The sequence below is a fragment of the Orcinus orca genome, chromosome 3, assembly GCF_937001465.1.
Source record: "Orcinus orca chromosome 3, mOrcOrc1.1, whole genome shotgun sequence".
Classification (NCBI taxonomy): Eukaryota; Metazoa; Chordata; class Mammalia; order Artiodactyla; family Delphinidae; genus Orcinus; species Orcinus orca.
The window spans coordinates 55,476,267-55,498,759 of record NC_064561.1 but is presented as its reverse complement, the minus strand read 5'-3'; the positions used below and the strand labels follow the sequence as shown (position 1 = coordinate 55,498,759).

General features: G+C 41.0%; 2 protein-coding genes and 1 pseudogene across 2 annotated transcripts in view; 1 reads left to right on the top strand and 2 right to left on the bottom strand.

Moving 5' to 3' along the window:
- FAM114A2 (family with sequence similarity 114 member A2) overlaps window positions 1-79 on the bottom strand; it is a 38,236-nt gene extending 38,157 nt beyond the window's left edge. The window contains exon 1 of the mRNA XM_004281005.4: window positions 12-79. The gene's annotated coding sequence lies outside the window, so the exon portion shown is untranslated. The remainder of the gene's footprint in view (window positions 1-11) is intronic.
- MFAP3 (microfibril associated protein 3) lies at window positions 75-18,910 on the top strand. Its single transcript, XM_033407954.2, has 3 exons — window positions 75-167; window positions 10,291-10,754; window positions 13,655-18,910. The coding sequence occupies exons 2-3, from the start codon at window positions 10,460-10,462 to the stop codon at window positions 14,446-14,448; spliced, it is 1,089 nt and encodes a 362-aa protein (XP_033263845.1). The 5' UTR covers window positions 75-167; window positions 10,291-10,459; the 3' UTR covers window positions 14,449-18,910.
- Window positions 6,991-7,743, bottom strand: LOC101288606 (60S ribosomal protein L7-like; annotated as a pseudogene).
- Window positions 18,911-22,493: the final 3,583 nt, after the last annotated feature.

The following is a 22,493-nucleotide window of genomic DNA, read 5'->3' as shown; positions in this document are numbered from 1 at the left end:
AAGCCCCGTACCCAGCCCGCCGCCATCCGCACCGCCACCACAGCCGCAGAGAAGCCACTCCCTACTGCCCCGGAAGTCCTCCTTCAGGACGGAGAAGGCCTTGCCTACCTGAGAGAACTTCCGGGTCAAGCAGCCGGTCCAGCCGGAAGGAGCTTGGCGAGGGTCTGGTGAGTGAGGGATAGTTCGCGGTCGTTGTCTAGGGCTGGGGTGGGGTGGGGGTGGGGGTGGGTTACTAGCGGTGTCGAGGCGTGGGTTTGAGCGGTGGGTTGGGGTACAACGTGAAGGAGGGTGGGGTATCCGCTGCCCTTTTGCAAGCCTGGCCTGGGCTGCAGGAGTTCGGCCGTCGTATATTTACGGAGCTCCACATACCTGCCAGGCACTTCTTTGGGCGTTTGGGACATACTGGTTTACGAGCGACTGTGGCTTTGCTCACAAGTAGTTGACAGCCTAGCGGAGGAGACCGACTATAAACAGGTGAACAAACAAACACGATTATCTAAGACGGTAGTGAGTGCTTTAAACAAAATTAAGCAGAATAAAGTGACGGAACGAAGCGAGGGAGTAAACCTTTTGAAGATCTGGTGAAGAGTATTAGAAGCAGAAGGAATAGCAAGTGCAAACGCCTTCTTGTGGGAACAAACCGAGCCAGGCCAAGGAAGAGGAAAAAGCCTACTGCGCGTGGAGCAAAAAGAGGAAGATGAGACCAGAGACTTAAACTGGCCAACCCTTGTAGGGGCTGTGAGCCAGGAGAAGGATTTTGACTTTTATTTGGAAAGCAGTGGAAAAGCACTGAAGGTTTCTGTGCCCAAGAGTGACATGCTGTGATTTATGACTTTAGGTTACTCCTGACCCTTCATCAGAAAGATGCACCTCTTCACTTGCCCTTGGACAGTGGAATGCATGAAACCCAAAATGACGGCCAGAAAAGCATTAGAGACAGCCTCCCTGTAGAGATGTGAAAAACTAAGTCCCAGAGAGGTGAAGGCACCTGGCCTTTTAAGAACCAACGTCTTCCAACTCCATTTAATGCTTTCAGAATGACCATTTTAATGTCTATACATAATTGTCACTTCCTAAAACTCTTCAGATGGTTTCCTTTGCTTTGATGGTGCTTCTCTAAATTTAGGGGCATCAGTATCACCTGGGAGCATGTTAAAAATGCCTATTCCCAAAAAAAACAAGAACGCTTTAAGTATAAAATAGAACATGTTTTCCTCTGATTTTCTGTTGTAATGAAAATGCATAAAATTGGAGGTTTAAGAATAGAATCTTGGCAAGCCACTTAACTGTCTTATCCTTAAAATACTGCTGATGATAATTATAATAGAAAGTGTTCAAACTTTTTGGTCTTAGTATCCCTTGACACTTTTAGAACTTATTGAGAACGTCAGAGAGTTTTTGTTTGTGTGCTTATAACTATCAATATGCCATTTTTCCCCCTCACCCCTTCCCTCGCCCAGAGTTCCCTCATACCCACCCTCACCCAGCACTCCCTGACACCCTCCCTGTCCCAGAGTTCCTCAGTATGCCATTTTATATATCAAAACAGCTTTTCAAAAATTGTTAATTTATTTAAAATGATACATTCATTACATGTTAACATAAATAGCATTTCTATGAAGAATATTTTCCAAAAAAAAATTATGGGAAAGAATGGCACTGTTTTACATTGTTACAAGGTTTTTTTTAGTATCTGGCTTAATAGAAGACAACTAGATTCTCATATCTCCTTCTGCATTCACTCTCTTGTGATAGCATTCATTATGTAGCCTCTGGAAAACTGCACCATAATGTGTGAGAATGAGAGAGAAAAGAGCAAATAATTTTCTAATATTAATACGAAACTCATTTTGAAAAAGTCTCTGGGACCCCCAGAGGCCCCTGCACCACACTTGGAGAATCGCTGAATTACAGTAAGGTTTTGAAAATCAAAAGATACATGATTTGTAAGTCATTAAAACTACATGCACGGCAAAGATGCAGATGCCCAAGAAATCTGCATCTTTATTTTTTTAATAAATTTATTTTATTTATTTATTTTTGGCTGTGTTGGGTCTTCGTTGCTGCGCGCGGGCTTTCTGTAGTTGCAGTGAGCGGGGCTACTCTTCGTTGCAGTGCACGGGTGGTGGCTTCTCTTGTGGAGCACGGGCTCTAGGCGCGCAGGCTTCAGTAGTTGTGGCTTGTAGGCTCTGGAGTGCAGGCTCAGTAGTTGCGGTGCACGGGCTTAGTTGCTCCGAGGCACGTGATATCCTCCCGGACCTGGGCTCGAACCGGTGTCCCCTGCATTGGCAAGCGGATTCTTAACCACTGCACCACCAGGGAAGTCCCACATCAGGCACTCTAACGTCAGAGTCCATGTTCCTGACCACGTAGCCATGATGACACTGTAACTTTGATCTTGCAAAACTGGAAGAATTGTATTGTGTGTCTATCGTTTGAACTATGTATATACTGGACAGGTAGATCTGAGCATGAGAGTGAGGAGTTCTTTTTTAGTTATACTGAGTTTGAGATACTGGGAGGGTGCGGGGGCAGGGGGAGGTTCAGACTATAGAGAAAAAAATGGGCAAGGAGATCATAAGTCTAAGCTTGTCATATCTATGTCTTTGTTTAGCTTCATAAGCAAATGCTTATGGCAAAAATGATCAAAGTCAAGGGCATAACAACTAACCATGGTTTGAAGCACAGCTTCAGCAAATACAGAGGGTGTTCCTCAGTGTACCAGAAAATAGGCTGACATTTGAGCCAAGTGCCCAAAGGCCAGTGATGAGGTGTGTGATGGCTCTAAGATGCTGTTGGGAGCATAAGGGCTATTCAGAAACTTTTTGGAAAATGACCCTCAAAATGATGATTTCTGTTTGCGTATTACTAACCTTTTAATGTTATCTATAGCAGTGGTCGAGTATAAGCACAACAGCTTTACATTTGTTCTCTGAAAGCATAGAGGAGTGCTAACAGCCTGCTCTTCATTTTTTTTTTTATCCCCTTTGCCAATTCAAAATGCCACTCTGACCATTTGTGTGCCTCGTGTAAGGAGCTTCTCCATTTTTCAAGTGTAACAGTGCAGGCTGAGGAGAGTGGATAAGCTGTAAATACAGCCTTGAACGCAGTTAGCTATGGAGAATGAACCGTTAATATCCCAGTATACTTGGAGCAAAAACCAATACCATCTGGGCATCAGTGTTTTTCCTTCCTTCGAATTATCGCAGAACTATTTCTGCAAACAGCTGTTTCCTCAGCCAACTTAATATTGAGCCACAAGAATGGAAGTTAGCCACATTACTTCCTTATTTACTTCTGTTGAAAATTGGAAGAGAATGGAAATATTTCTTCTCTCAGAATTTGGCAGGAACAGCAACAAGGCAATCTGTTAGGGATGATAGCTTAGGCGCTTTTCTTTCTTTTTCTTTTTTAATGATATAGCCAATATCCAGAATGATTCTGGAGGGTAAAATCATCTACATTTCTGATTATTCATGATCCTAGAAAAGCTAACATTTTAGTGTACCTGAAAGATGAAAAAGGAGTTAGATTAAACTTAAATATCACACTTTTCAGTTATCCTATTCATGCTGAAGAAAGGTAATAAAACATTCTACCAAGTAACTTCATCCACAAGCATAGCATAGCCCCTTTTAACTGTTTACAGGAAGGTGGCACTTTGATTTTCCTTTTTGAACTCTTTCTTCTTAGCCTCCAAATGTCAGCTGCTCCATTGAGAATAGCAGGCATAATATTATGCAAAGTCCCAAACTTTTAAGTGAGTTGCATTTCTAAAATTCATGAAGTCCTACTTTCTCTTTTGTTTTCACAGCACAGTTACACTTCTCTTCAGTACTTCTCTTGTATATAGTTAGCTGTCTCTGCCCCTGCCTTCCAGGTTTTGCTGAACTCAGTCTTTTTTCTCCCACCTGACCGTTTCTCCATTTCCTTCATTGTTTGCACAGTCAGCCTTCATTTTTGTGGTTTTAATTTTGAATAAAATTAGATAAAGATGTTTATTTCTTTTAACATCTTTATTGGAGTATAATTGCTTTACAATAGTGTGTTAGTCTCTGCTGTATAACAAAATGAATCAACTATACATATATCCCCATATCTCCAAGATGTTTATGTCTCAAAAAAAAAAAAAGGGCTTCCCTGGTGGCGCAGTGGTTGAGAGTCTGCCTGCCGATGCAGGGGACACGGGTTCGTGCCCCGGTCCGGGAGGATCCCACATGCCACGGAGTGGCTGGGCCCGTGAGCCATGGCCGCTGGGCCTGCGCGTCCGGAGCCTGTGCTCTGCAATGGGAGATGCCACAGCAGTGAGAGGCCCGCGTACTGCAAAAAAAAAAAAAAAAAAAAAAAAGTCATATTGAAGCCAGGAAGTAGAATTCTATCAGGAGCCGGAGCAGCATGTGTGAGTCCCTCTTTCTCTTCCCCCCTGCAGCTCTTTCCACCACCAGCAGCCCCTATCTCCTGTCTCCTCTCTCTTTCCCTTCTCCACCCCTTTTGTCCTTTCTCTAACCTGATTGCCTCAGCTCCCTATAAGGCTTCTCTTCCTCAGATGGCCCTAACCCACAGTGTCTCAATCCAAATTCCAAGAACAAGATTCTTCTTAGCCAGTGGGTTGACTTCCTCCTGGGCCCAAGAAGGCAGGGCTCCAAAAAGGGAAACACGGGCTAGGTAGATCACAACAAAAGCTCTCTACCACAAGCTCAGGACACATTAAAAACAATGTAATATAATGGTTGGGCTCCAAGGTCAGTTTACAATTCCTGTTTGATCCATATCATTGTAAAATATTTATTTGCAATGAGAAAAAGAGGAGTGTGAAATTTAAAGACTGAAATTACCTAGTGGTGTTTCCCCTCCCCCCTCTGTGATTTTTAAATGGTTGCATGGTATTCCAAGTAAAAGTGTTTTATTTATCTTAAATAATAGCTTTGCTGTAAGGAGTAGATTTTAGCACCTGAAATGACCATCAACAATAATAATATCTAGAGCTTATTCAGTGATTACTATTACCAGACTCTGTGTTTTTTATATACTGTCTCATTCAGACCTTGCAATAGTCCTGTGAAAATAGATGCTATTATTTTCCCTGTTTTAAAGATGGGGGGACTGAGGCACAGAGAGATTAAATCATTAACAAAAGTCATAAGGCTGGTTAGAGTCAGAGCCAGGATTCGAGCCCAGGAAACCTGGTTCCAGAGTCTGTACTCTGAACTTCTCTGCTACCCTGCCTTTATCAGAGGCCAGCAAGTATGATGTTCCAGGGTCAACAATCCAGAATGTAATCTGAGTAATAGTTCTCTCGTATTGGAAGTGTTCAGACAGTCTGGAGCAGGGCTGTTGTAGAGGAAATGAGGAAGTATATTAGTGGTTGCTAGTCCATGGACCCTCTGCCTCAGAATCACCCAGGGAGCTAATTAAAAACCATGAATTCCAAAGTCCAAACGCAGAGGTTCTTATTCATCAGGTCAGTAGGTCTGGGGTGGAACCCAGTAATCTATATTTTTAACAAGTTCTCTAGGTGATTGTGATATTCAGCCTGGCTTGGAAACTCTGGACTTGGTAATCTTTTATTGCCACCATTATCTCCTAGGACTAGATGGTAAATGAAGACTTTGAGGGTTAGTGGTTGGTTCAAGGAATGCATTTAGGCATTATGTCTTTAGGATCTTTCGAGATTACAACATTGGTTCTTTTTGTCTCAGAGAATATAACAAGTGCTAGTAAATGCATGTGGGCCTGAATAATTATGATCCCTGTCGTATACCATTCTTCAGTTTACAAAGATCCATAACATACTTGGTTATATTCAAACTATTCTCTATCAGTAAGTATTTATTGAACATGTGCGAGTTACGAAACATAGCATCAAAAAAATACAGTCCCTGTGCTTAAAGGGCTCATAGGTGAGATGGTGTAGACTGCCTGCTAGTACAGAGCAGCATATACTAGAGCCAGGTGAATAGTGTAATGGTGAGGGCTACAGGGGTCAGGGAATAGCCATCCTGCATCCAGGTATACTCTGGATCCATATGGGAGGAAGAGCCAGGCCTTGAGAGGAGGCTCAGGGAAGCTGCATGAAGAAGGGATTCCATTCAGCAGTAACACTGCCAGGACACTATTGCCCTACAGCCCTGTCACGTGGACGCTGTCACGTGGAAGCTGTTCCTTCCCCTGAAGCTCCTGATCTCAGAGCAGGGAGAGTGAGTCCATTTCTTCTATTTCCAGTGTCTTCTACCTTAGCTGCCTTGATCCTGGGGGGACATTAACACCCCCTTACATGAGGTACCCCACTTTTGAGCCTCTCAGTTCTTTGACTGCTTCACCTTGGACAATTATCTCTTTCACTCACTTCAACCTGCCACTCCAGTTCCCAAAGTCTACCTCCAGTTTTGCTGTTGGTCGAAACTGCTCCCCTCCAGGATCAGGAATCAGACCCATTACTCTCTGGCCACAACTTGTAGCTCTTTTTCCTGAACACCTTCTAACCAGTGACCCCTCTGCTTTTTCCCTGCCCCCATCCCTTTACCTAGATGGCTCTCTTGCATTCTCGATTCCCATTTATCCTCAGGTCCTATTGCACACCTTACTTTCTCAGGGAGGCTTTCTGCGACATGGTTAGCTCTCCATGTTGGGTGCTCCTGTAGCATCCTGTACTTTCCCTTGGGTAGCATTTAGTGTATTTTGTATGTACTTAGTGTCTATGTCCTCTACCTGACTGAGCTCCGTGAAGGCAGAGACGGTGTCTGTGGTAGAGTAGGTTGGCACACAATAGGTGCTCAGTAGACACAGTTGAATAGATTAAAATGTATACCTCTGGTCTAAAATAGTAGGTTCTAAACTCTGTAGTAAGAAGCGGTGGGGAGCAAAGGAGTGGCAGAATAAGAAATGAGGTGGTATTAGAATAAAGTGGAGTTCTGGGAGATTTGTTTTGTTTTGTTTTGTTTTCAGTTTGAAAGCAGTCACTGTTTATTAACTGACCAGATTACAAAAATAATCGTGGTAGATACCTTAGTTCATCCTTCTAATAAGCCTGTTGATCTGGTCTTCCCTGTTGCCAGCATCTCCAAAATGGGTGGTCTTTTTCTTCATTCCACCTCGTGGAGAAGACAATTTGAAGGGCCACAGGAAGTTGTTTGCTTCTTTGAAACGTTTTCCAACAGTATAGATCTCATGAATCAGATCCTCCATGCAGATAATACCGTATTTGCCAAGAGATCGAGCAATCAACACGTTATCCATCAGGGCAATTCGCTTCTTGTTGCTTTTGCCATAACCACGCTTGTAGATCAGTTCATTTACTGACTTCAGGTTTGGGTACCCCCATGCAATCAATATATGGTTCCACGATTCTCAGCATGTTAATTGAAGCCTCCTCGTGCTTCACAAAGGTGCCATTGAAAATCTGACGGAGGCGAAGCAGCTGCAACACCTTTCGAACCTTTGGGCTCACACCATTGATACCTCTGATCCTGATGACAAATGCCAATTTGGGTTCCGCGGGTACGTGGAAGTTGCCAGCTTTTCTTGCCATCCCAGCCGTTCGAATTTCAGTTCTGTACATCTGTCGGTGTTCCCTGTGATAGTGCTTAGCTTTTTCATAGATCAACTTCCTCCGTGCCTTTCGAAGCATCTTTTGGGCAAATTTCTTCCTCAGGCACTTGATCTTAAGCTCTGTGAAATTCACTTTTTCTTAAGGGTTTCTGGCACAGCAGGAACCTTCTTTTTCTTCTCTTCTGCACTCTCCATGGTTCCAGCCAGGAAAGAGCTGTTTTGTTTTGTTTTTGTTTTCTCCACAAAGAGAGTAGGCCTCTAGCTCAGAGCCTTTAACAGATGGCAGTATCTCTAGAAGTTAATAACATGACTTTGTTTGCATTGTGCTTATGCGTACAGTTACTTTTATCTACAGATGTGATACAGACTTTCCTTTTAACATAAACGTATGAAAGAAAAATGAGTTTTTTAAAGAAAAGCATAACTAATAATAATTTGGTTCATGGATATAGCAAAAAAAAAATCATAACGGTAGAAGAAATGAATGAAATTTGGGAAATGCCAACTTGGATGAAACCACAGGTACTCGTTATGGAAGTCCTGGGGAAAACTTGGAGCGCTTTTTCAGCACACTCATTTCCTGTCACTGTTGAGAACCACGAGTCTAGAATAAAGGACAAAAATCACATCTGCCAATTGTAGTGAAAAAGTTGGGAGCTTACATATATCAAGCCCTAGCACAGTGCCTGGCTTACTTCAGTCATTTAATAAATGTTATTTCCATTGTTTCTACCCTCCACTCCCTCCTAATAGAGACCAGGATTCTCCTGCTAACTTATAGTATGCTCTTAAAGAGCAAGTCACAGTGAAGAGGTTAGACCAGATCACTTCTATAATCCCCTGCAGTGCCTAAGTGCTTTGTTTCCTTTAGTGTCATATTAGTGGGGTTTTGGAAAGAAATGGAAACAAGCACATGTGTTTATCTATTTATGTATAGCAAACTCTGAAGTTCTTTGTTTTACTCTAAATAGTCCATACTTAAATTTGAAAGAGAAAATTATTGTCATCATCCAACCATCCTTCCAAGCTCTAATGAAGATTAAGTGATATTTACAACTTAATGTAATTTAGACTTTGAGTAGTTTAATGGCAAAATACAATGATCAATTGATTTTTATGTTGTATGATCAAGCAGCTTTCACGTGAGTATACAGGGGAGTAAATGTCATTTCCAAAACTAATTATTTTGGGCCCTCATAAGAAATAAAGCTAGGTGTTTCATCCCATATTTTATAGAAATAGAATTTGAAATATTTCTTTAAGAGTCAGTGATTTGGGGGCTCCCCTGGTGACGCAGTGGTTGAGAGTCCGCCTGCCGATGCAGGGACACGGGTTCGTGCCCCGGTCCAGGAAGATCCCACATGCCGCGGAGCGGCTGGGCCCGTGAGCCATGGCCGCTGAGCCTGCGCGTCCAGAGCCTGTGCTCCGCAACGTGAGAGGCCTGCGTATCGCAAAAAAAGAAAAAAAAAAAGAGTCAGTGATTTTAGGGGCTTCCCTGGTGGCACAGGGGTTAAGAATCCTCCTGCCAACGCAGGGGACACAGGTTCGAGCCCTGGTCTGGGAAGATCCCACATGCCGCAGAGCAACTAAGCCCGTGTGCCACAACTACTGAGCCTGCACTCTGGAGCCCATGAGACACAACTACTGAGCCCACGTGCCACAACTACTGAAGCCGCGCACTGCAATGGAAAGTAGCCGCCACTCACCGCAACTAGAGAAAGCCCGCGTGCAGCAACGAAGACCCAACGCAGCCAAAAATAAATAAATTAAATAACTAAATTTTTAAAAAAAGAGTCTGATTTTAAAAGAGGAATCAAATTACCAGGAAGTTCATCATAATCACATAGATTCTTAGACTGGGATATCATTTTGCTTTTATTTATGATATTTTACTCTTCTTTTAAATGTGTCTGACAATCTTTCCCTGTAGTTTACATCTGTATTTCTACCAACTAGACATTTAAGGTGTCAGTTCCTCCCTTAGCTAATTTTATAGACTTTGAGCTAGAAATCTGGTATTCTTACAAACTTAAATATACTGAATTTTGTTTCTTGATATTGAAGAAATTATTAAAGGAAAATTCTTTTGTCTAACATTCTTGCCCAAGAGGGAGGTTCTATAGCCTCAGAAGTCAGTAACTATTTATGTACATGTAGTAGTGCAGTTTTCTTTCTGATGTTAAAACAAAAAAACTACTTCAGGTAGCCCTGTATTATTTATATCTTATATGTCTGTGTACTTGAATTACTCAAATTTTGAGCTCCATGGTTATGATTATAATGTACCAGTTGATTTAAATTATTGATATAACAGCATTTGGTAATGGTGCAGGTTGGAATAAAAGATCATTAAGCTAAATATTTTAACCTTCATTGGCTCCCTGTTGCTTGGAGTTTGTCAGAGTGAAATAGAATCACAGCATTTCAGAACTAGAAGGGCCCTTAGAGATTGTCTCATCCAGTCCCTCATTTGACACATGAGAGAACAAGCCCAGCTACTTGCCAAGGACCTACAGCTAGTTAGTAGCAAAGCTAATACCAGAACCTAGGTCTGCCGTTTCCCAATTCAGTGCTCTTTCAACCGATTCAGTTGGGATTTTTAGGTGGTGGTCTCTCTGTTTCACTCCCCAATGTTGATGCCAATTATTCTAATCAGTTTCACATCTGTTTATTTTTAGGACATAGAGTTTCACCCCGTTATGAGTCTTTCCTGGTTAAACTTTATATCTGGCTTTCTTTTAGGTTGGTCTCCACTCATCTCTTTTAATCTTGAAGACTTCAAAATATACCTGGATCTACCATTTTTTTTGAAAACTCCAATACCAAGCAATCAATGACCCACCGTGCTCTTGTTATAATATAGAAGCTTTTCAGTTCTCCAACTCTAAACAAGATTTTCTCCCATTTTCCCATGAAGCCACATTGTTGTTTATTCACTTTAGTGGTGAGTGTTACTGTGCCAGCTGCTTTTGCTTTGGAAGATGTAGGCTTCAACCAAATGACCCCTCTGGGAGCAAATCATAGTTCTTCCAATACATCATTTCTCCCAAGTTTTGAACTCTCAGCAGATTACCACTCAGGTGATGATGTCATCATAGCCAGAGAGGGAACTAGTGTTTCAATTGAGTGTCTTCTCACAGTCGACCACTATGAAGGTGTCTATTGGTACAACTCAAAAGGACAGCAGCTGGATAACAGAGGCAGAGGTAACTATGCCAGAGTATAATTAATCAAGGTTACTCATTTCCTATTACTTCTTTCTTCTTGGTTTTAAGGCATATTCAACAAGAAATCTCTAAGATGAGGTACTACAGTAAATAGTTAAAACTTTGGAAAGCTTGGAGTATTATACCTATCAGAAAAAGCAAAATAATGGTAATTACTTAACCAGAAGAAAATAAATAGAGAATAGTTATAAATTTAAAAGGTGTTCACATAATGATGGTGAGCTATTTTCTCTCCTCTTGGTGAGCTGGTTTCCTTCTTCATTCAAGGTAGACTCCATCAGGGTTGCTGCATACAGCTGTGCAGGCTACGCGCTGCACAACTCCAGGGGCACCATTCACCTAGACTGTAATGTGAGTAGTACAGAGTGCTGGCCCTGTGTGAATACAGCAAGAAGGATTTGGGTTAGACTTAGAGTCATAAATAAAAATGTTTTGCTCAGAAATGAGTTACTAAAAATGTTGGAGGAAATCCAGGATGTTTTTAAAAGTAGTTATAAAGATCTGTGCATAAAACTTTAAGTCCCTCGGAATCAGAAGGGCACTGAGGAGGAACTCTATAAGCCCTTTCTATTCTATACCTTAATTTACTTCAAAACAGGAGAGTTTCCCTTGTATTTTTTTTTTGTCTGTCAGTCTTAAAAAATCACACAAACATCATAATAATGTGACCAAGGTCTACTTTTTGACAGGTTTTTATTTGATGATGCTGTTTATGAACCCGTAAACACATCTTAATCAGAATACTATTTCCTTTAATTAGTGTTCTGTTAGAAAGATTTTTTTTTTGAAGACTACTTGTGTTAAAACACCTTAGGAAGAAATCTCCATGAAATATCAATGGGATAAAGATTAAATTCTGGGATCCTCACAAGCTACACTTTTCGGAAAAGGCCCCTTTATATTTTTTGCTAGAAAGATAGTCTAATCTCTTGGAATATAAGGCTATTTGGCTATTCATATTAGAGTGGAAAACAGAAAAGGAGACAGATGGTGCTTCCTTCTAAAGTATACGCTAAACATTTTAACCTTCTGCAAACTGAGTAACTGGCCACCAAGGGATCGAAGAGTTGGAATGTTAGAAAGAACAGAGCTTCTTAAGAATATAGACCTATTAAATCAGAATCTCTACAGTGGTGCCCAGAAATCAGAATCTCTAGAGTGGTATTTTGAACATGATTTGGAGTTCCCTCTTTGGATCCACTGAACTAGACTCTTATCTCGTTTGGCTCTAGGGTCCTAACAAACCCATTTAAGATGTGGGTTAATCAATATGATTATTACAGACTGACTGTATAGACAAAGCTTCGGTCAGGATGAGACCAGCCAAGTGGAATGACAGTTTTATTTTCCTATTTTGCCCTTACTTTGAAAACCACTAACATCTGTCATTGATGCTTTCAGCAGCAGCTCTGGACAATTATATTAAATTTTATGAATCTCAAGTGAGAAGAGTTTAAAGAGCATATTAGTCTAGTATAAGGTTCATAAATCTTGAGCTATTATCAGCAAGTGAGCTAGAGAGTTCAGATTGTGGTTATAGTGGTTGATGAATGGAGTCTATGTAGTTCATCATACCGTGGATTCACAGGGTATCCTTTTCATAGCTCCAAGTTTATAGAACAGAAGTTTATAAAATAATAACTATATTCATAACTACATGTTTTCCTCTTTTTACTTTAGTAAAAATATAACTAGAATTTAGATAAATTTTGATGATGATAAGAATGGGCACAATCCACAGTACTTACTAATTGATGTGCCACCCAAATAAGCCTGAACCATAGAATCTCAGGGATGAAAGAGATCTGGAAGATTAGACCTTGAAATGGTGCTTAACAAGCAGTCACCCAGCCTCCTCTGGGACACCACCTCTAGGCATTGGGACTCATACCTACACTGCACATCTATCCCATCTTTGAATGGCTTTCATAGTTAAAGCACAGAGTACACTGAGAACTTACCACAAAGGTGAGAATTGTGCAGGCAGAGCCAAGTTGTTTTTTTTTTTCCAAGTTATTAAAGGATGTTGAATCACGGTGGGTGGTCAGTGTGCTTTGTTTTTCATACTCATGTGCTTTTGTATACGCGTTCCCTGAATGAAGATACCTTGACGTATGGAAGAGAGGCAGCATGTTTTAGGTTTAAAACAAGCCTCGGCATCTTAAGGGCAACTTTTTTCTCTCTCCCAAGCTGGTCATTTAGCCTCGCTTGTGAAACATATCTTTTGGCTTGTGCTTCATTTACTCCTGCCAGAAAAACAAGATACTATCATCAACCAACCTTTTCTAACAAGACAAATTAACATGTGCAAGGCATGCCGGATGAGCCACTTAGTAATTGAAGAAATGCATTAAATTGGTAGGGTTTTTTAAAAATAGTTTTTGTCTTAAATAAATAAGTTCATTATTGAAAGTAAACAGTTTAAAAGGAAGTAAAAATTACTCATAACCCATTATAAATAACCATTGTTTTATATTTCTGAGGCACATCCTTCTATTTATGAGAAAGTCTAGGTAGAGACTGTGATATAGACACACACACACACGTAAATATTTCTTTTTAAGTTTAGTCATTTAGCATTATGTCGACACACCTGTCTCCCTGAAAGGCTTCTTACATCTGGCAGTGAAAAGGTAGTTATGATAATCATTAGTGTCAGGAAGATCTTGATTCCCTTTTTTAAGTTCCAGGCTGTTTAAATTCTGACTCTGAACATAAAAAGTCTGCCCTTTCTTACATCTTTTAAGGAAATAGCAGAGCCTAATAGAAGAGTTGATTTAAAGTACTCTCATGAAGAGGTGGAATATTGATAAGGCAGTTGGCATATTTAGCAATAGTATTCTTTATGCTGTAATTTTTTATTTCTGTTGGGTTATCAGGTGGAAAATGGTTGGTTTCTGATAACTTCCTGAATATCACGAACATAGCCTTTGCTGACCGTGGGCTCTATACATGTTTTATCACGTCTCCGATCCGTGCCTCCTACTCGGTCACCCTGCGTGTTATCTTCACCTCGGGAGACATGAGTGTCTACTACATGGTTGTTTGCCTGATTGCCTTTACAATCACTCTCATCTTGAATGTCACACGGCTGTGCATGATGAGCAGCCATCTTCGTAAAACTGAGAAAGCCATCAATGAATTCTTCCGAACTGAAGGGGCAGAGAAACTTCAGAAGGCCTTTGAGATCGCAAAACGCATCCCCATCATCACCTCAGCCAAGACTCTGGAGCTCGCCAAAGTCACACAGTTTAAAACCATGGAGTTTGCTCGTTATATTGAAGAACTGGCAAGAAGCGTCCCTCTGCCACCTCTTATTCTAAACTGTCGGGCCTTTGTAGAGGAGATGTTTGAGGCTGTGCGAGTGGATGACCCTGATGACATGGGAGAAAGAATTAAAGAGAGACCTGCCTTGAATGCTCAGGATGGCATCTTTGTCATTAACCCAGAGATGGGCCGGAGTAATTCACCAGGAGGAGATTCGGATGATGGTTCCCTGAGTGAACAAGGCCAGGAGATAGCAGTTCAGGTTTCTGTCCACCTTCAGTCAGAGACCAAAAGTATTGATACAGATTCTCAAGACAGCAATCATTTCAGCCCGCCTGATGATACAGGACCTGCTGAATTGAACTCTAACTACAAAGATGGGGCATATGAAAGCTGCCAGCTGTGAGCTACCCCAGTACCTACAAAAATGGCTCTCAGAAAAGGAACCTGTTTCATGCAGGAAATAACATTTTTACCAAAAGATAAGTAGGACTTTCCCCTTGCTCATATTAAGCACATCAGGACATGAATTGTTACCAAAATCTTTCTAAAAATTCAGTGTTTTCCCTATCTGATCTTTCTCAGTCATTTACCGTGAGCTTGATTAAATGACACATGTTGAGATTTAAAGGGGCCTGAGACATCAGCCTAATGGGGAAAGTACCACACCCAGAATTACATGGCTTCTCTTCTGGTCATGGTTCTTCCATTGTTAGGGCTGACACTTATCTTTAGGCCTCAGTTTTCCCACTAACAAGATGAGGGATTTGCACTGGATGATATCTAAAGACATTTCTGGCCCTCTAACTTCTTACCTGCCACCTTTAAACCAAAAGAATCTTCAGCCCATTTCTGAATAAACGGTTCCCTAGACTTTGAGTCCCTTTTTATGGAAAGGACCAAGCTGAAACTTTGTGATTTGGATTCCCACACCAATGCTATGCATAGAGGTGTGGGTGTTTTTCAGATGTCTTGCTGGTGGAGCATACAGTTGTATATGCTAGGTTGAATGTCTCCAGTGTAGCCCATGTCTGTATCGTTATACAGATACCGGGGAGCTAACTGCTCATTAGTAAGCTACTTTCCATGAGTAAATTGGAACTTGTGGGGGTGTATCATGTCTTTTTAACTTACTGAGGCATCATTTAGCTCATTGAGCCGGCAGTGATTTCCCAACTGTTCTCCAAAAGTGAACAGTTTGTTCCTAAAGAATAATGTCTTCACTGTTTTTAGAATAAGAAACAATGTCAAATCATCTGTGTCTGGTAAATTAATGGATTTTGACATTTCTGTTCATAGAATTTCTCAGGCTTTCCCTGTTTAAAAGTACTGGACTCTATGAGATAGTTCTGTGTTTGGGATCCCATTCCAGGAGAAAACCCACAGCTGAATTCCTCTTTAGACCTCTGTCAACACTCTTGCCCTCCGTGGTCTTTAATATGGTGCTAAAGGTTGCATGCCTCCTTATCTTGTTCATCTTGTTTATATTTTATTGTTGAGGTTTTTATTTTTGTGTACTTCAGGTGTAGAATTTTGAGCTAGGGCTGCTTTTGTGGCCTTTCCGAGAAGCACTAACCTGAAATAAGATTAGATAATGGTGTGTGGTGTATGTTACTATATTAAATATATAGATACTAATACAGATGGATATATATACACACACATACAGATGATCTAGACATAAAGAGGGAGAAAACTTATGAGGGATGCCACCTGATTCAACTGTGTATAATAAACACTTAGGACAGTATTTCTTGCCTGGCTGAGATCTGATATAATGGAATTGTACATACTCTTCAGAATAATTTCTTCAGCTACAGTAAGCTTGGCGTCATATAATTTTAAGAACTTGGCAGTGGAGCTCCATGTGCTTCACGTTTCTTCATTTGGCTTCTGATTACTGAAGCATCACTTGAACAGAGGTTCCTGAGAGAAATGTTTGGGGGAGGTTTTTATCAGGATTTTAATTTCAAATGGAGGAAGGCAGGAAATTCGAAGTGTGACCAGATTGAACTCCTTTCTCCTTTGTGAAGGCTTATCAGAAGTAATACATCTGCTCTCGATAGCATGAATGAATCGATGTGCAGTTTTATCAGATGGCATTACAGATAATGATAATGCTGCCTTTTCTGTCTCTCAGGCTGTTTCCATGGAAACCTCCAGAGCCAAACAAAAGCTACCCGTCATTTAGCCAAAGCTTGTCTTGGCTCATAGACCTGTATTTCTTTAAAGAACACTGTTTTCATACATTTGGCTATGAGAGCAAGGGCTCTTGAACATGCCCTAGATTATAGAACACTTTTTCCCTTCCCAGAATGTTTCTCTTGAAAATGTAAAAAATTTTTAAATCCCTTGTCTGAGGTCTGTCCCCTGAATGTCCCTCAGATCTTTAGATAGCACCTTGCAACCTGTCCCAATATAGCAGGTTTGGGGTCATTTTTAGAATGTGGCTTGTCACATTAAAGAGAATGGATTTATCCCACATGTTCTCATAACAGACATGGGCATTTGGGACCTTAATGTAGACATATTTAATGATCAAAGTCCTGAGAAACAGGGCTTTGGAAAAATACAAGAAATATTGGGAAAAAAATAAGTTTGCACAATACTATATAACAAGTATAGGCTACTCCAGTGTATCCTAGATAAATCACTTTAGAAGTGTAACGGTGACTTAATTTGGTGGCCAAAGTAACTGTATTACTTTGAATATTCCAGGTTAAGGTGCCACTGATAAGGAATTAAAGTAGGTCAAAATTTAAGTGGAGCTGGCATTACTTTCTAAATCTAGTTGTTCAGAGGAAGAAAACCATACTCACTAACATTTTCTGTAGCTAATCAAATACTCTTCATATATTATTAATACTCATGCTGTCTTTTTGTAAAATCCTTAACCTTTTGAACTTAAACTCCAGTAACAGTCTTTTGACAATAGTGGTAGTGTAATTATCCTTCTGTCTTGCTAGATTTTATGGTTAGTGAAAATGCCTTTACTCAACAAACTGTATTTGAAATAGTTATGTCATCTCATTTACAAATTCTGTCTTGTATTGTGATTTAATGAACCTTACTGTCCTTATGAAATGAAATGGTGGCTTTGTGAAATAAATTTACCAAAAATAGACATGTGAACATTTTTAGAGATTCCTTACCAGCTGAAATCAGACAGACAGGCATCTTTTGAGCTGATACCGCGATTAGTTTATAGGCAGTTTGATAAGCCTGTCCTCAAAGTCGCATCCGTTCTGATAGTTTAGTTCTTGAGTCTGGCCCAGTGAGCGTTTATATTTCCTACCAACTACCTTGATATAAATATCTTGGGAGTCGCTGACCTGGAATGGTTTGAGGAGGCTCCCGGCTTCTTCACCTCACTTACCACGTATTTTAAAGTCGAAATACCCAGCTTTCCTTTTGTCCTCCAGCCACAGTGAACCCCTTGGCACAGTCCTCTCCACGCCCTGCATGTAGTTTCAACCTAAATCAGAGTTTGTATTCTGTGTCACAGAGCAGCATGGGAGCGTGAATGCTTGTTTTCCAGGGCCCGGCCAGTCATGGGTGCTAGCCTTGCCTCCTCACACCAGCTACGGTAACACAAGTATACCAGATTTCCTGAATCACTGTTAAGAGAACACAGTCTTTTGTCCCCTACGCCAGCAATGTTAGAAGTGCTAAGCCTTGGGCTTCCCTGGTGGCGCAGTGGTTGAGAGTCCGCCTGCCAATGCAGGGGACACGGGTTCGTGCCCCGGTCCGGGAAGATCCCACATGCCGCGGAGCGGCTGGACCCGTGAGCCATGGCCGCTGAGCCTGTGCGTCCGGAGCCTGTGCTCCGCAACGGGAGAGGCCACAACAGTGAGAGGCCCGCATACCACACACACACACACAAAAAAGTGCTAAGCCTTATGCATAAACTCCTAGATTCTCAACACATTTCATAAGAGTAAATGAGTTGTTTAATATGGTTCAGATGATGTTTAAATGGTTACCATGTTAATGAATACTTACATTATAATTTTGTCCTTTTTTAAAAAAAGTTGTACTTGAATTTAATGTATTAAATGTTCAATGGAGTGTATTTCATTTGTCTGAAGTCTTCTATAGAGATACATTCTTTTTTTTTTTTTTTTTTTTTTTTTTTGCGGTTGACAGTCGAAGTCTGTACCTTTTTATCAGGAAGGCGATAGCTTTCCAGAAGCCTCACCTGACTTCCACTATACAGCTTCCAGAACTAGGTTACATGACTACCTGCAGTAACTGTAAGAAAGCTTGGGAAGATGAAATTGTATATTTTTTCACTGGACATATTGCAGCAAAGTGTTTTATTATTAAGTAAGTGAAGAATGGAAGTTGTAGGCAACTGGTAATGTGCAACAAGGTCAACTTCACTTGAATTACAGGAGCAAAATGTGGTTGTGTGGTGGATATAGTTGCAAACCATGTTCCTTGAAGATACATGTATGGATGAAGAATGTTGTGTACCATATCAGTAAACAAAGGATGTTGCAGCCATCAAGCCATCAGCCACTACAGCCACCCTGACTGTGCACCCTGAGGGGATTCAGGATGGAGAAAAACAGGATACCGGCCTAGATAGTTAAGGTGTACATCAAAGGAATGGTTTCGATGAGCCCAGGCTCTTACATCTTCCCATACATAGAGAAGTATTAAGTTCATTAACTTGAGATGTCTGGTTTTTCTTTAATTAACTAATCTTTTGCTGTTCTGACTACCTGTTTTTTGTTGCAAAAATTCATGTATATCCTGGCTACTCCCTTACCTCTTCAGAACAGTCCCTCAGAACTATCTGAAAGGCCACTTCCCAGGCTTAAGTCCTCAGTATGTCTGCCGAATAAAACATAATTCTCAACTTTTAGGTTGTGCATTTTTTTCAGTCCACACATGCATGAACAAAGCAAGAATCAGAAGCATTAAATCTTAGGTTAAATCTTCAAGCCATCACTTATGTAGTCTCCCATACACGTGGCTCAAACAGCAGACAGACAAGTTATGGGATTCTGCTGGGGCATAATTGGCTTATCTTAACCTATTTATTCATTATCAGATACGTACTGGCCACCTGCTATGAGCAAGCAATAACAAAGTTCCTAGGGGACAACAAGGTTGGCCTATTGGAGAAGGAGAAGAAATAAGCCTGTGTGGCTGTGAGGGGAGAATGTCAGAGAAGCAGGCAGGGGCCGGGAATAAGGTTAAAAGATTTCAAAGCTCTTTTTGGCTGTCCCCAGAAATGTGTTTCTTAGAAGAAATGCTAGCAGTGCCTAATTTGGAAGAGGAGATTTACCAATTTAGGGAGGGAAGTTTGATCATTCAGTAGTACTATTCGTTTTGTCCTGAAATCATCTGCAGCTAAAAAAAACAAAACACAACTCGATTGTCCTAATTTTCTTTAAGGAATCAAACTCCTTCAGAGCCCCTTAAATTCCAATCATGTCCGCGAGTTTTCATGTTTTCACTGGAACCTATTGATTAGGAAATATATATGTAAATATACATATGTTGCTCCATCTGCCTGGATGATCGAGGCTGCTGCCAGCGTGCTGCTTCTTCCTGACAGTTGGAAACACTCTGCTTTGCCTCCTGCTTAGCCTTGTGAGAAGGAGGACTCAAGTGTCCTAAGTGATGATAAATCAGCCTTCAAGGGGGCCTCCTTACAATAGAAGAGCCACCCCCTGGGAAAGAGTTTGTCCCTAAGCAGAAGGGAAGTTTATCAGGAGGAACTCCCACTGAGGGGTAGTTTTGCCATGTGAATTTCATTGCTCTTTCAGAAACTACAGGCAGTTGCACCATGCCTGAGTCTACTCTGCTCAAGTCCCTTGACCCTTTGAACACCTAAGGCTATGCCTATTCAATTTTTCAACAGATGTTTGTCACACATAAACTAGGGACATTATCATGAGTAAAATCAGAGGTGGTGTCTGCTCTTTGGGAACTGACAGCCTATGGGAAGACAGATCCTATTCAAAAAGTCACACGCAGGGTAGATAATTAAAAACTGAGAAGTGTGCTAGAAAATGATTCTCTGAGAGCTTGGAACAAAGGAATCTGATCTCATTAGAGGTCAGAGAAGAATCCCCTGAAGAAGTGACACTAGCAGCTGCAGGCATTGCTTGAGGGCTTATTATGTTTCTGTCCTCAGCCAGAGACAGAAACATAATCGAATGCTGCTTAGAAGGAATTTATAGACCTGTTTAAAAAGTAAGATGTTCCTACAAATAAACCATCTGAAAGAGACAGTGTGGCATCAAGCGCTAAATGGATTAGCACTAGATAATAAAAGCTTAAGGAGTTAAAGACGAAAAGTGAGTGGTAGCAGAGGGTGGGCAATACCTTGTGGATGGGGTGAGATTTGAGCCAGGCCAGGAGGATGAATAAGCCTTGGACAGTGAAGGAAAGGTGTTAATCTGGTCATGGAACTCAGAAATCTTCAATGATGCCCTGCTGTCTTAGCAGTAAAAAAAAAAAAAAAAAAAAAGATCCAATTACTTGACCCTCCATGACCTGCTCCCAGCCTATCTTCCCAAGTTTACCTTTTAAAGACCCCTGCACTCTCTTGGAAATACAGTAACATTCTACCTTTTATATTATAGTTACTCCTTCCTTACAAGTTTATGAGCAACTTGAGAGATGGCATCATGTACTAGTCACCTGTATTTGTAGCCCCTTATTCCTTAGGGTAACACCTTTTGTATAGAAGAGACAGTAAATGTTTGTTTAATGGGATGGGAGGGGGGACTAAACTGTTGTGCTGTAGTATAGGACTTTTAAAAAGTTTTAAATACCATCTTCACACTGGTGACTCCAAATTGATATTTCCAGCTCTAAATGCTCTCTTCCAGACCTGTGGATCTAACACCTCCCTACTTGCCATCACCATTTGGCCAGGCACCTCTAAAAGGCATCTCAAAATTAATATATCTGAAACAGAAGTTTTGATTCCCTAACCTGATAACAAAAGCATACATCAGTTTCTACCTCCACCATCTTCTCTCAGTAAATGGCACCACCATCTAGTCATTTGCTCAAGACAAAAATCAGTTTCATCCTGGACTCAATTTACCTTACTCTCAGTGTCCAATAGATCAGCAAGTTCTCTTGTTTTGCTTCAAAAACCATATATCTAATCCATCCACTACTCTCTTCCTCCATTGATGTCATCCTGTTTCAAGACACCATCATCTCTTGCTTGTACTATTTGATGTTCCCCACTATTGTCCCCAGGTGATCCATTCTCAGCAGTGCAACCAGAGTGAACTTTCAAAAGCATGTCATCTCCTGCTAATGTTCTATAGTGTCTCCTGTCACTAGAAGAAAATTCTAGAAGAAAATCCATACTCCCCACCATAGCCTATAAGACTCCCTATGAGCTGCTCCTTCCTGTGTCCACGCTCATCACCTACCACCCACCTCACTATACCTCCCAGCCACCCTGACCTCCTTGCTGTTCCTCAAACACACCAAGCCTGCTCCCACCTCAAAACCTTTGGTCTTGTTCTTCCCTCTGCCTAGAATATCTTCCCCCAGATGTTCCCTTCACTGGTTTCTTCTTGGCATTCAGATCTCAGCTAAGCTGTCACCATTTCAGAGAGGCCTCCCTGACCATACAACAGTAGGTGCCCCCAGGGTTGGGGTTAGAGTCAGGGCTAAATAACTGTAATAATAACTGTTAATTTTACCATAGTACTTGTCACTATTTGTCTTAGTCCACTGGGGCTACTGTAACAGAATACCATCGACTGGGTGGATTAAAAAACGGAAATTTCTCTCTCACAGTTCAAGAGGCTGGGAAGTCCAAGATCAAGGTGCCAGCAGATTTGGTGTATGGTGAGAACCAGCATCCTGGCTTGAAGATGGCTGTCTTCTTGCTGTGTCCTCACGTGGTGGAAAAGGGTGAGAGAGCTCTCCAGGGTCTCTTTTATAAGGGCACTAATCTCATTCATGAGGGCCCACCCCCATGACCTAATCACCTCCCAAAGACCCCCACCCCCTAATACTGTAACACTGGGGATTAGATTTCAGCATATGAATTTGGGGGAACACAAATTCAGTCTATCACTCTATTAGATATTGGTTATTATTTATTTACTTGTTTATTATATTATTTCCCCCACCTACAGTATCAGCTACATGAAAGTAGGGACATTACTTTATTTCCTATTATATTATCAGCAACTAAACAGAGCTTGGCACCTCTAAATTGACAATCACTAAATATTTGTTGCATCACTGATATAGATGGATGGGTGAATACTGGTTAATTGTGTAAACTTAAAGAAATAATTTAGAATCTTTGCCTCAATTTACCTCCTTCCTTGATGTAGATGGGAGGTAATATACTACTTATGTTTTCTGGAACACAAAGGACGTGGTTAAGATAAATGAGAAGGCTGAAGGCTTTACCACTTATTATGAGAAAAATATTGGAGTGTATGGGCAAGG